Source organism: Neolamprologus brichardi, chromosome 20 (assembly GCF_056152115.1).
Source record: "Neolamprologus brichardi isolate AB-2024 chromosome 20, ASM5615211v1, whole genome shotgun sequence".
Taxonomy (NCBI): Eukaryota; Metazoa; Chordata; class Actinopteri; order Cichliformes; family Cichlidae; genus Neolamprologus; species Neolamprologus brichardi.
The window spans coordinates 33,866,571-33,879,824 of record NC_142123.1 but is presented as its reverse complement, the minus strand read 5'-3'; the positions used below and the strand labels follow the sequence as shown (position 1 = coordinate 33,879,824).

Here is a 13,254-nt window from a genome sequence, read left to right as displayed (position 1 = left end):
TTGGTGCTTTTTGTTGCTGACAGTTCTGGTTCTCCAGTTGGAGCTAAATGGGTCCTGGGCGCTGATGACTGCGACCAGGACAGATTGTCCCATGTGATTCATCAGCACAGTCATGCATCAGCCGCGTGGGTGCGTGTGTTTGTGTGTGCACACGTCGCGTGGGAGGCAGGTAGGAAGGTTTGCGTGTGCGTGTACACAAATCTTATTTTCTCAATCAGATTAATGCCGCCCGTGAGGAGGGGTGAGGCGCAGAGATCAGCACACTGTTTTCTGATGAAACTGAAATAACACAGACTGCTCCAAATACCAATTCATTATTTTCAAAGTACAGGCTGTTAAATTACTTCAGTTTCATTACTGAACAAAGTTTAGAGTCTGTACAACTGTCAATCAAAGCAGATAAAACAATACAACATAAAACGCGCTTTAATGCAGTTGCTGCACATCTGCAAGCCACTTTGGAACCCACCTCCACCCCAGCTCCTGCTTTTAATGCATGTCTGCCTCCGGCTTTCCATCCACACACGTTGAGGCGTACATTACATCTGTTTGATTTGCAGAGCTTGGAGATGTGAGGAAGGATTTGAGGGAAGGAAATCAGTGCAAAACAAGCCCTTTAAAAAAATTGAATGGATCCATCCATCTGGATGAAATGTCCCTTAGATTAGACTCCTACTATGATTTCTACTTTCAGGGAGCGTTATTGTGCTCTTCATCAGAGTTATATTCCTATTCTCAGCTCTGCAGGGAAACCTTATTTATGTTATACTGCAGCCACTGAGTTCTGTTCACAGCAGGCCACTTTACCTGCCTCTGTGTCTCCAAATAATATCCACATCCAAAAAAAGAAGAAAAGACACTCTGCTCCCCCTGAAGCACGCCGGCGTGCTGCAGCGTCTTTCTTGCCTCCACAATCGTCACTTCAGATTTGAGTTGCAGGTATTTTCTTTTTCATTTGAATTACTTTCTCTTTTACATATTGTGACCATTTATCAACACCAGAAGAAAAATATCACAAAAAAACGTGAAAAAGAGGCAGTCTGAACCCCACACAGGTTAAGGACAGTTTATTAGACACGGCAAGGACGCTGACAAAGAGCCTGTGAGGAGCTGGGCTGGTGTTAGCATAGCAGAGAAAATACCAAGGAGCTAGAAATGGATGATGGAAAACTGGGAGTTAGGCTTGGATTTGTAAGTGAGAGCCTGAGACTGAGACCAAAGCTGGGGCTCGGGCTAGAAGGAAGCAGGGAAGAGCATCGAAAGGACAGAGCAGGTCTGGAAACTGGAGGTGGGTGAACCAAAAGAAGTGCAGACAAAGGGAAACATGAGCGATTAAACTGAATTCTCATGAGCAGAGATAACAACAGACGGCCGAACCAGGACTGACTGCTGATGCAGAGATGACATTGTGCTGGTGAGCTGGTGGCACGCCGTCCCAGCTCCAGGGTACGCGCCACCAATCATGTAATCAAACATAAAGGAGGAGAGCGAAAATAGAGGGCGTGGCAAAATGTCCTCTTTAAATACTTTGAGACCATTTGAGCTACACTAGCATGACGCAAATCTAACCGGATGTTGCTGACAGGTGCGCCAAATGCTAACAATCATCTAGTGGCTGGTGTTTGCAAAATTTGGGGGTCATTTTACTTTTTGGGAAACTATTACAGTTCAAGTTCATCAACAATCATCTCGCAGCACTTTCTAACCCCCAACCATCCAGAGATCAGAGGACTAATGAGGTTGAATGTCTTTGTGTTGTGTTTCACTCAGATTATCCTCACGGTATCCGGCTGACGTCCGCGAACCCCGGAGGAGAGAGGAAGGTGCTGATCGTCTTCAACGCTCCGAGCCAGCAGGACCGGGCACGCTTCACCTCTGACCTCCGAGAGAGCATCGCAGAGGTCCAGGAAATGGAGAAGTACAGGGTGGAGTGTAAGTGTCCCTGTCACAGCAGTGGGAGGCTCAGTGGGACCTTAAATAAAGGATAATTAGACAAAGCAGTACTGAAACCAGCAGTGGACACAAAGGTTGTGGTGGACGTGGTTGTAGCTGTTAGCAGTGATCGTCACGGGGTCAGAACCAGATACTTTGAGCGTGTCTACAGGTACAAATAACTATTTAATTAAAGTCGCTTCATTGGACAAAAATTTTTTTTTAAATAATAATTTTTCTGCCCCTCGTCTGGGCTCTGCTCACAGGCTTCAGACCAATCACAGGTGCTTTCATACACAGCGGAGGAGTTCCAGTAGAGCTTTGAGTCTGGAGGGTTTGAATTCCACATGAGCTGATTTGGAGTATGCACTGTGGGAGGGGTGGGCGGGGCTTAGGACAGGGTGCGCCGTTGGAGACTATTTTCAGAATCTGTTTTCTCATTTCTTTTCTCTTCTGGATTTGTGCTCACTGCAGCTAATAATGAGTTCAGGCTGATTGCAGTCACGGTATATGAAGAACTTCCCACACACTTCACTTTGGCAGGCTGCTCACATATATTAACAGCCAAACAATTATATCTGTCAACTCATCTTAGCATTTAGCATCCATATGTCTGCGAGTACAACACCTCCCAGTATCAGCGTGGACCGTCCGGGTTTCTGAAGTTCTTTTGCTGCTGGTTTCAGCAACCGAGGAATGAGTTGCTCCCCCAGGATGAGGAAGAGCTCAAGTATCTCAATCTTGTTCACTACTGAGAGAGGAAGGGAGCAGGAAATTGACAAATTGATTGGTGTGGTGTCTGCAGCGATGCTGTACCTGCCTGTTGTGGTGAAGAGGTAGCTGAGCTATCAGTTTACCGATCGATCTACATTCAGACCTTCGTCTGTGGACTCAAGCTGCGGCTAGTGAGCAGAAGAATATGAGTGGCGTACTTCTGGGTTCTTAAAAGAGGAAGAGTGAGGAGCTCGGTATTTAGGAAAGAGCTGCTCCTCCTACACATCGAATTCCTCCTCCATGCGTCCTAGCTGAGGGGTGTCAGGCATGTCCAGCTGAGAACACTCTGATGTCTGACAGGGAGAGCATCTCTGCTTAGGACTGCCCACACCCCAAGATAAGGGGCAGAAAATAGATGGGTGACATTTACTGCTGACACTGCGGCTCCAGCCTTATAATTCAGTTATTTATGTGCAAATTCAAATATTTCAATGTTATAATGCATCGTTTAGCCTGCATGTGTTGCCTTTCAAGCCTCCACGCCTGACTTCACCAGCAGTAGATTCCAAATCTGCAGTGAACAGCGATCCAGCCAGTTGTTGTTAATGACAGCTTTCCTGATTTTCCTTTTTCCTTTCAGCTGAGCTCGAGAAGCAGAAAGGCGTCATGCGTCCTGGCATGTTGACAGGCGGAGGACCGGGAGGCATGGGCACTCAAGGAGGCGGGGCAAACAGTGGTGGAGGAACCTTAAAGAGTGAGGTGGTGAACGGTACCCTGGGAAGGCCGAGCCTCGACGACACGTACGCAACAGTGGACGGACTCAAGCGCACGGCACTCAGCTCGTCGCTCAGAGACCTCTCAGAGACAGGTGAGGACAGGTGTTCGATGCGAGGCCTGCCTTGTTCACATGTTACAGATGTGTGTGGTTTTCGCTCTGCCTGTTCTGCGACAGAAGAGCAGCTCCAGGTTTTTAGTATGATGCATCGAGTCAGAGCAAACCTGTGCTCTTATGCAACTGATGAAATCTAAAATGGTAAAATGCCTGTAAGATGGAAGTTTGATGTGATGCTGTGGTGCTCTGTCTCCACCTGCTGGATAACTGTGGGAACTACAGCATGAAAATGCAAAACGTTACTGTGGAAACTGTGTGGTTTACTGCTGTGATTTAATCAGCCAATACAAGTAATGCACCCTTCTGTTAATTAGCACTGATGCACAAATATTTAAGTATGTAAATATCAGGCTGGTCAGCCTCATTAATAAAACGTTTGAACAGCAGGAAGAAAGTGTAGGTGATGCCCATATAAGGGTATTCCCTTTTCATGACATCATACAGATCAAAGAGTGGAAAAAACTGTTTACTGAGTGAAGAATGCATGTGAAACCACGTTTTAACCTGCCTCATTCTGATTGGGTGACAGGGAAGCGGGGTCGTAGGAACAGTGTGGGGTCACTGGACAGTACCATCGAAGTAAGTTGGGCGGGACATGACTTCCCAGCATGCCGTCTGTCACACACCCTGCTGATGCATGTTTGTCTGATTCATAACTTGTGTTTGTGCACGTATGACGTGAGCGCTGAAACATGGCTTCATTTGTATTCATGTCCCTTTTTCATTTCAGAGTTTAGCCACCGTGTTACCTCAAAATAGGATGGGTCAGCCTTTCTCTAAAGTTCTCTTGAGTACTGAGGCCTTTTCTGTGAAATAAGTAAAACATGAAGTGAAGAATAAAATGTAAAGTTGCTCCTATAAGGCATATTTGAAAATGTTAAAATAATTCAATCACTTGTTAGAATCAGTCAGCTGATTTAAGGATGACTGACAGCTTTGTGAATCAGAATATCCTGGTCAGAGCTTCGAGTTCAGGGAGCTTATGTCCTTGGGATTACAAGACTGAAAAGAAGACGCAAAACTGCTGTTCCTCTAGTGGCCACTTGAGGCTCTTTAGACGCTCGTCCCTTTGGATTTAGTTACGTCTTAACACTTCAATTATCTGCTTTGATTGACAGGCCTTCGTGATCTATCTTTCAGTCATCAATAATTACTTTCCTCTGTGGCAGAAAAGCACGTTACAGACACGTTACCTTCAGGAGCTCAGTGTGTGCATTTCTATTGTCTTTTAACCTCTTCCGTGATTCTTCTGCACGTTTGTCCTAAAATCTGCATGATTCATGTCAAGGTTTTTTTTCCATCAGAAAGATGAGATGGTCTGTGAGAATCTGAGGTAAATGCTGACCCAGTATGTTAAACTCTTCTTCTTTTCTTCTCAGGGTTCCATTATTAGCAGCCCCCGGCCTCACCAGCAGCGCCCTCTGCCTGATGGAGGTCTTTCCTACAGCCCTATCATGGTTCCTACATCTCCAGCAGCCTACCGGCCACACCGCCCTACTCAGAGCCCCGGTACGGGGGTGGGGGGTGGGCCGGGGCTCTGTCACAACCAGGGAGGGGTCACCCCCTCCCCACTCGCGAGCGGGGGAGGGGTTGGGGGCGGCGGAGGGATGCCGGCAGGGGGCGGACCGACTGGCGGAGGCCGACTAGGGAATTTCTTCGGCAGTCGCAGAGGCAAAGTTCCTGGTCCCCTGACGATGACCTCACCGCCTCCACAGGGTCCCCCGAGTCCCCTGATGATATCATCACCCCCCCACTACCCCGCCCCCGCGCCTCCCATCGCCCACCCATCCTCCCCTTCCCCATGCCCCTCCCCATCGCCCAACCTCGGGCAGTCGGACTCGGGAGGAGTTGGAGGGGGAGGCGGTACGGCAGGGGCACAATCCAAGCTCCAAGCGTTGCACGCCCAGTATTGCCACGCCAACAGTGGAGGAGGCGGAGTCAGTGTTACTGGGCACCAGCAGCAGCAGACACCACCCCCACCTTACCATCACCATCACCGCTACCACATGCAGAGCGTCCCGCAGCACCACGTCCTCTCGCACAGGTTTTCCGCACCCCGACGGCAAGGCCCGTCCGGCTGCGCTCCCTCTCATACCCAGCAGCATCAGAGGATGCAACATGTCATCATTCCGCACCCGCGCTACAACATGGCGTCAGGCTTCACCACGCCACCGCCGCTGTCCCCGCACTCCCCTGTCACCCCCATTACCCCACACGGACTCTTCCACTCGCACCCCGCGGCGGGGAGGCCAGGTGGAGGGGCCAAGCTCCCGCTGACCATCTCGCACTCGCAGCCCCACCCCCACGCTCACACACACTCTCACAACCACGCCGTGCACGCACACTCCCCGCTCAGCCCGTCCCCGTCCGCCTCCCCCTCCACCCACTTCATCTTCTCCACCCCGCCGCCCCAGACTCCCTCAGCACGCCTCGTCACCCAGACGCCTCCGAAACCATATACCCCCCAGTACCCACCGCTTTCGTCCATCCCGCCTCCCCCGCCGCATTCACCCTTGCCTCCCCCGTCAACCGCCCCGCTCTCCCCGCACCCCCCGGGGGTGGGGGGCAGCCAAGGGGGCGGCCCCAAATCCAAGCCCGTCAGCCGGATCAGCACAGTCGTGTGAGGAGGCAGAAGTCTAGGACAGTGGCGCGTCACCCTGCAGTGAGCCGCCGGGGGGTGGTAGTGAGCAGGAGAGGGAGGAGGAGAGGTGGAGGAGGGGGAGGACAAATGCAGCCGTATGAAAGCGGACGCCTGGTGAGGAGGAGAGCGGTGAGAGCGGGGAAGAGGAAACTTCTCAGCCTGTGTTATTTCCACATCCACTTCCCCCGCAGGTAGAAAGACGCACACACACTGACGGATGCTTCTTACAGGGAGCACATCCTCCCAGAAAAAGCTGCTCGCGGAGCGAAAAGCATCCAGAACGTGAATCATGCCGTTTTCAGTCACGTGAAGATGAAAACACCCACATTGTCCCGATGTCTTGGTGAAAACGTCCTCATCTTCCCCCCGTAGTGCCCTTCAGAGGTGAGCTGGGAGGACATATTTGTAGTTCTTCATCGACAGGGGAAGTGTTCGTGCCACATCGTAGGAATTTGTGTGCTGTTGTGGAAAAAAACGGTTCAGGGACCAGACGTGAAGGGAACAGTGCCTGAGAATATACACCCGAGGATTACGCCTGACGTAATGTACAGAGAGCGGAGAACGAAGCGAGTCCGGGTCGCGTTTTCCAAAAAACGCAGTCGTCTTACACCACCTTGTTTTCCGCACAAAAGCACTCTTGTTTTGGTTGTTGACATATTTACAAGCCATGAGGCGTTACGGACAAGCAGAGGTGGTTAGCGTTAATATGGTGCAGTTTCTGTGTCTTAGACAGGCATGCATGACCTGTGCAATAGCTAATAAGTGTCAGTGTGACTGTGGTTAAACTTCTATATGCAGGGGGAGGGAGTTGTTGTGATTTAAAGCCCCAATCCAGCATTTATTTGGCCATAAGAAGTGAAGAATACGGAACACTTGACCGTCTAGGTGGACAATAAACTTTCTAAAACCTTTAAATAAGCCATCATAACAAACACTCCAGGTGTCTTTTTACCTTTGCAAAAATAACTAAAAGCCTTTAGCGTCTGTGGATTACAGGGTTTCAGCAGGGACTGCTACGCTGTTGTTTTGGATTGGGACTTTAAAGAAATTCCCAATTATTTCCTCATGTAACGGGGATTTATTTGATCATTTGTGCTAAACCTGTGAATGCTCTCCCTTGTTATTAAGTATATATGAAAGCATAAGCCTGAATTTGTCACAAATTATGATATACTCAGATAATATAACACTGCAGCTTTCAGCTGTACTTCATGCTCCATGTTGTATGTGACCCTCTACGTTGCCACAGACGGAGATTGGGCCCAAAGCTGCCGGACAGGCAAATGAGAGCTGCGGTACCTAAACGAAGTGATGCAACTGTTCAGGTTAAATAACGTGTAACTCTCTCTCTAACTTATCATCTTAACAGAACTGGGTGGGAAATTAAAGGCTTGGATTTACTTTACGAAACCAACATTTTGACGCAAGACTCGTTTAATAATTCTGATAATCAATCTTCATCACAACGTACCAAACGTTTAAAATGTTTCATTTTTGTTTTGGTTCACAGCAGAACGTCGATCACTGATGAGGCTAAATTATGTTAAACATCTTCAGATAAAGATCCTTGAAATCAGGATTAGGAGCCGTAAAGAAAATAAATACGAGTGATTGTCTTTAGATGCACAGACAGATATTATTTAGATTATTTCAGGAGAGTACTTTTTTTATTTTAAATTACTGACATCCCCTGAACTCATCGCATGCAGGTGATCATAAAGCTGGCAGCTATAAACAGACTCATGATGTGTGATTGTGTGTTTAACTGCACGAGTGAGTGACTGAAGTCATTTGTCACAACAAACCAAAGACGACAGTGAAACGAAATTCAATAAAACTCGCCAGGTTTCATTTGTAATAAACACGATTTAGACAATCAGACTGGATTTTTTTAAACTATCAGAACTTCCTCTTGCCCTGCTTTCTTTATTACAACTCTTTAAAGGCACGTTTAAGGGTTAAGACTTTGCTTTAGCTTTGGCACTTAGCAGAAGAGGAGGGCAAAGACCCTGTGGCACCACCACTTGTGACCTTGTTGCCTTTGAAGTGGTTGTTTCAAAGATGGGGGCCAGGTCTCTAGCTGCCATCGTCACAGCAACTTTGGTGCATCGAGATATCGATAAAAATGCAATATGACGAGTCGGTCTGCTATCGATCTGCTGCCAGTCTGTGACTGAATGAGGCATTTACATGCAATCTGTTTGTGATCAGTGCAAATCTGCTGCCATCGACAGACACAGAAGTTCACATGAAATCCTTACAGTCGAACCTCATTGATTTGAAACAGAAATTCCTTCACAAGTAGTGACGTAGTGCTGCAGGGTAACGATTTAACTCCAGAATAACACGGGTGTAGGAGCTTAACCAGAATGCAACCGCCACCAGAGATGCAGAATATGTACGCCTATCAGGACGGGCTGACTCGGACTGATTAACATGTCTCTGTACAAGCCTTCACCAGTCAGTCTGAGCCGGACTGCAACTGTTTGGAGACAGGTGGCCTCCCATAAGGAGGTTGCAGTCCCAGTTTTATTCCAGTGTGACGGAGTCATAGAATTAAATATAGCAACTCAGGTTAGTCTTTACTAAGGTTCAGACAAGTGGGTCAAAGGGTGTTTTTCCAATAAACTTGATACAGCCGGCCTTTGTTTTGTAACCAGACTAGTTGCCCTCTGACTGACTGCCGTCAGAAATCAATTGGATTTAAGGCGCTTCAGCACCTACGCCTGTCTTCATATGTAATGGGTAGAAAACACTGGCAACAAGGAGCAAGCTTTATTCAAATAAATAAGAACCTACTCATCCAGATGATCTCAGATTCACCTCTGCACTTACTTGGGTTCTCAGCAGTGGTTTGAAACTCTCTATTATTTTACTAAGATATGAAACAATTGAGAAAATATGATAAATGGAAAATAAGGGTTAATTTCCCACCCAGTCCAAACTGCGTTAGCGTGTGAAAAACTCGGAGGGTGAATCAACTTTAATCCCATTCGATGTGTGGCAAAATAGAGAATAAGGTGCCTTCAGACATAGTGATGGTACAATATAAATAATAATGTTCACAAAAGACAGTTCAGCGTCTAAATCAATAATATAATGATTTGTGTCCATTCAAAACAGCAAATCGAAGCCATTTACTGCATTTTTTAAAAGTCTGGCTGAAGGACTGAGCCGCTCGTCGCCTTGTTCATCCAACAAAGACACAAAGGAGCCTGAAACCTGGACCGAATTTCATTCGAAGGACTCGCTAACATCTCACAGGACTGAAGTGCAGAACATGTTTCCGTGTCACACCGAGTGAAATCTTCTTGAACAAACTCATTTTTACACATTTTTGCACTTTGAGTTCAAATCTACCATGCCAGTATTGAAGTGTATTTCCTTTCTTCCTTTAATCAGTCTCACCGGATGTCAGGGCAGGAGGCCCGTGATGGCTGGTAGAAAGTTCTTCCACCACTTGAACGATTTTACCAGCCATTTGCATTTTTTGACTAGAAATGAAACTTTCAGTGTTGGTTGCTAGTCAGCCTCATATAAATATTTGCCAGAGTTTAACTGGTGGATGATGGGAAATTCCTCTGAATGCAAACATTAACGACATATTTTTAGTCTCCCTGTGATGACGTGAATGCACCAACTGTAGATATTAACTGTACAGTGTGTTCTGTTTTCAGTGGGGCCAACAGCATCGATCTGTAACTGAGGTTCAGAATTGTTTGGATTAACAAAACGTGTGCTCTAAAAACCAAAGTTCATCTGGGTTCTTCGGGCTAGTCGGGCTTCTTAGTGAGAACAGTAAAGCCCTGAGTGTGCGAGGTTTGTGGGAATACAGTCACATATTGGAATCGTTTGACGGCGTTCCTCAGGGAACCATCTTGGGTTCCCTGTTGTTTTCAATCTGAAGAACCCCTTTGACTTTTTAGAGCGTGCTACTGATATTATTATCAATATTGTTGTGTGGCAAGCTTCTACTAACATACTGTACTCCTTGGGCTGCTTTGTATTTTTAGCATTTTTAATTTTGTTATGTGCTTATAATGTGAGATTTTTTTTCTTTTCTGATTTGGGCATCTTATGGAAGTATTCAATCCTTTTTAATTTTAATATATTTAAAAAAACAAACAATAATGATTTTCTGTAACTGACATACAAGTTCTTCTAATATTTTGATTATAGACTGTGATAATTACTTTGACTCAACCCACAGCATGCTCAAGCAAACACACGCCTGCACACCTCTGAATCATCACAAAGCCTCTCTTCACCCTTTTAATGGAAACAAGCAACACCTCTGCTATCAAACAACATTGAAATTAACACTTCATGTTGAGCTGCTAAGAATTTTTGGACCGTAGGGCCATAGCATGCATCTACAATCACCTGCAGAAAGACTTTGTCTCTTTCTAAAGGCCTTACAGTAACCACGCCGACTCCAGACTAAAGCGGCAAACACCACAGAAACATCAAAACAAAGTTCTCGAGGAGCACTGGATCAAACCTACCTCGTAAGGGAAAACACAGCATTTCACTCAGTCTCAGTGCATGCCCAAGCACATCCTCAGTAAACATCCCATCTTAAAGCTCCGTACCCCTCGTTTGCATGTTTATGAACTTCAAACCGTATTTACTTTGTGTTACGGCGCCACCATGTTGAGATTTGTTACCTTCCTACGTCCACTGTTCGGTTTAAGTTTCACTTGCAGAGAACTTGACACTTGCTGCAGATAAATCATCACTGGTAACATCTAATAAGGCCCAGGGGCCAGACCATTCCCACTATACCAGAGCAATCACATAAAAGAAACAGAGAAATGATTGTAAAGTTCCTGTTTCTTCACTTTCTGCTATAGAAATTTCAGTTGTTTGTTTGGGTTTGTTTTACAACAGGTCCACAGTAAAAAATAAAGAAATTTTAAAAAGTATATATATACATATATATACATATATATACATATATATATATATATATATATATATATATATATATATATATATATATATATATATATATGTGTGTGTGTATGTGTGTATATATATATATATATATATATATATATATATATATATATACACTACAGGTTGATTACTGTCTATTCGCCCCATGGCAGGCATGACTGGAAACAGCCTATAATAGTTACACTGCCGGACTGCTGTGTCACCTGCAGGTGTCAGATTAGATTTCTCTCGTGTTTTGCTAGATTTTGCCTCTACTGCCTTAAACTGTGTGCTCTCTAAATTCTTTCTAAATTGCCACTTGGTCATCCAAACTGTGAGAACCCCAGATTTAGTCTTTGTGGACCAAAACAGTAACCGGTGACATATAAACGTCCTGGCTTCCTGGCGAGCCGTTGCCCACCATGTGCCAAGTGTCTGTGGGTTAGGATTAGGCCAAAATCTGCTTCTTCGTGTTTCAAGGCCACTTTTCTTGTTAGTTCTTGGATTGCTTTGCTACCATCGGAGCCAGCGGTGCAACACTTTTGTCAGGTCGCTGTCAATTCTTACACGCAAGAGATAAGAACAAAACTCACTGTGGTTGATTAGTTATCTGCAGCAGGATTCAAGTGTCTGTGAAGACACGAACTTGCAGTCTGGGAGGACACAAATCTGCTTAAACTGCGTCGGGACTCTTGTGAAAGTAATTTACAGTAAATCCAGTTTAAGAACATGCAGAAAAAAAGCAGGTATGGTCCTTTAAACGCTTAAATTAGGTCTTTTTCTCCCGCCCGGGTCTGCTCTCCACTATCGGTTTGCATGTGGTATTTATTACAGTATCTGCACTGAATGAAACTGTATTATAACATGAATGTACATAGCAGCCGTTAAATGAAAATAACATTGCGAGTACTCACTTTGCTCAGTTTGTCTGTGGCTGGGTTTGCATCGGGAATGGAAGGTCTGATGTTTTTTAAAGACCTGGAGAAACAGATCTGGTCTGACTGCAGCAGGCAAACAGGGAACATTTTTCAGGATTCAAAGCACATCAGATCTGCTTCAAGTACAGTTAAAAAATGTTGGATGATTCTGTTCCTGTGTAAAGACAGTCTGTGTTGTGTGCATCTATACAATGGCGTTGGACGGGGGGCGTGTCCAAGCTGCTGGACCGCTTTCTGGAGAGGACGTATTTCTTGTTTATAATGTAGAGCAAAGAGAGACTGGAATAGTCCTTGTAAAATTGTACGAGTAAAGTGTCAAATATGTGTCAACAGAGACGACATTATTTTAAAAATTACGTATGGAAAATTTTAGCTGTGTATATAAATATATATTACTTGTACTTTGTTTTTGAAATTGCAGAGAAATGGAAGAAGTGGAAATATTTATTGCTCTAAAGATATAAAAATCTGTTCATGTGGATGGAAACACGTGTCCTCTTTGTTTCACTGATTTCTCATTCAAGTGCTGTTTCAGCATTACAGCGGGTGGAAATCACAATCTTCATCAGACTTCATCATAAAACTGTAAATCTGTTGCTGCCTATAGAAGTCACATCACATTAAGAGTCCCATCAGAAGCTGGTAAAAATAATAAAATACAGAAATTCCTACATAAATGGTGACGTAGGTGCTCGCCAGCCTTCTATATCGGAAAATAACGAGAATGAAATTTCCTCATTGTGGGTTGTTTAGTGTCCTGTTTTTTACTCCATAAAAGAAGCATTTTAGCTCCTGCCTCCTTAAGACCAGGTGGTTGATTATACTTTTAAAATTTCATAGGAACAGAGAGAAAAAGATGCATTTCAGTTTGTGGCTTTCGTCAGTGTTTCTGAGCGTAATTCTTATTTATAGCTTGTAATTCTTCTTATCAAGCCAGTGACAGGAGGATCCAACCTGCGACAGTCTCCCAGGTATGGAGAGAAATTGAAGACACTAAATGTGTGGATCTACATAAGGATCTATCCCCAACATCTGCCTGCATATGGATTTGAAAACTGGTTTCCTCTCATGGTTTTACAGTTCACACATGGACAGTCCAGTTTCTTTTTGTTGTAACAACCTAACCTCCAGTCCACCCAGCATTGTGTGTATTATCATCAATATTCTCATCAGCACAGCGTATGTATGCTTTTAATGTG

At 45.2% G+C, this 13,254-nt stretch overlaps 1 protein-coding gene across 7 annotated transcripts in view; it reads left to right on the top strand.

The window, feature by feature from the left end:
- The window catches only part of LOC102776246 (IQ motif and SEC7 domain-containing protein 1-like), a 165,214-nt gene extending 154,105 nt beyond the window's left edge, over window positions 1-11,109 (top strand). For all 7 annotated transcript variants that reach the window (XM_087833936.1, XM_087833935.1, XM_087833932.1 and 4 more), the window contains 4 exons: window positions 1,771-1,932; window positions 3,287-3,514; window positions 4,068-4,117; window positions 4,918-11,109. In XM_087833936.1, coding sequence (XP_087690062.1) covers window positions 1,771-1,932; window positions 3,287-3,514; window positions 4,068-4,117; window positions 4,918-6,162 — 1,685 coding nt within the window. In that variant the 3' untranslated portion in view covers window positions 6,163-11,109. The remainder of the gene's footprint in view (window positions 1-1,770; window positions 1,933-3,286; window positions 3,515-4,067; window positions 4,118-4,917) is intronic.
- Window positions 11,110-13,254: the final 2,145 nt, after the last annotated feature.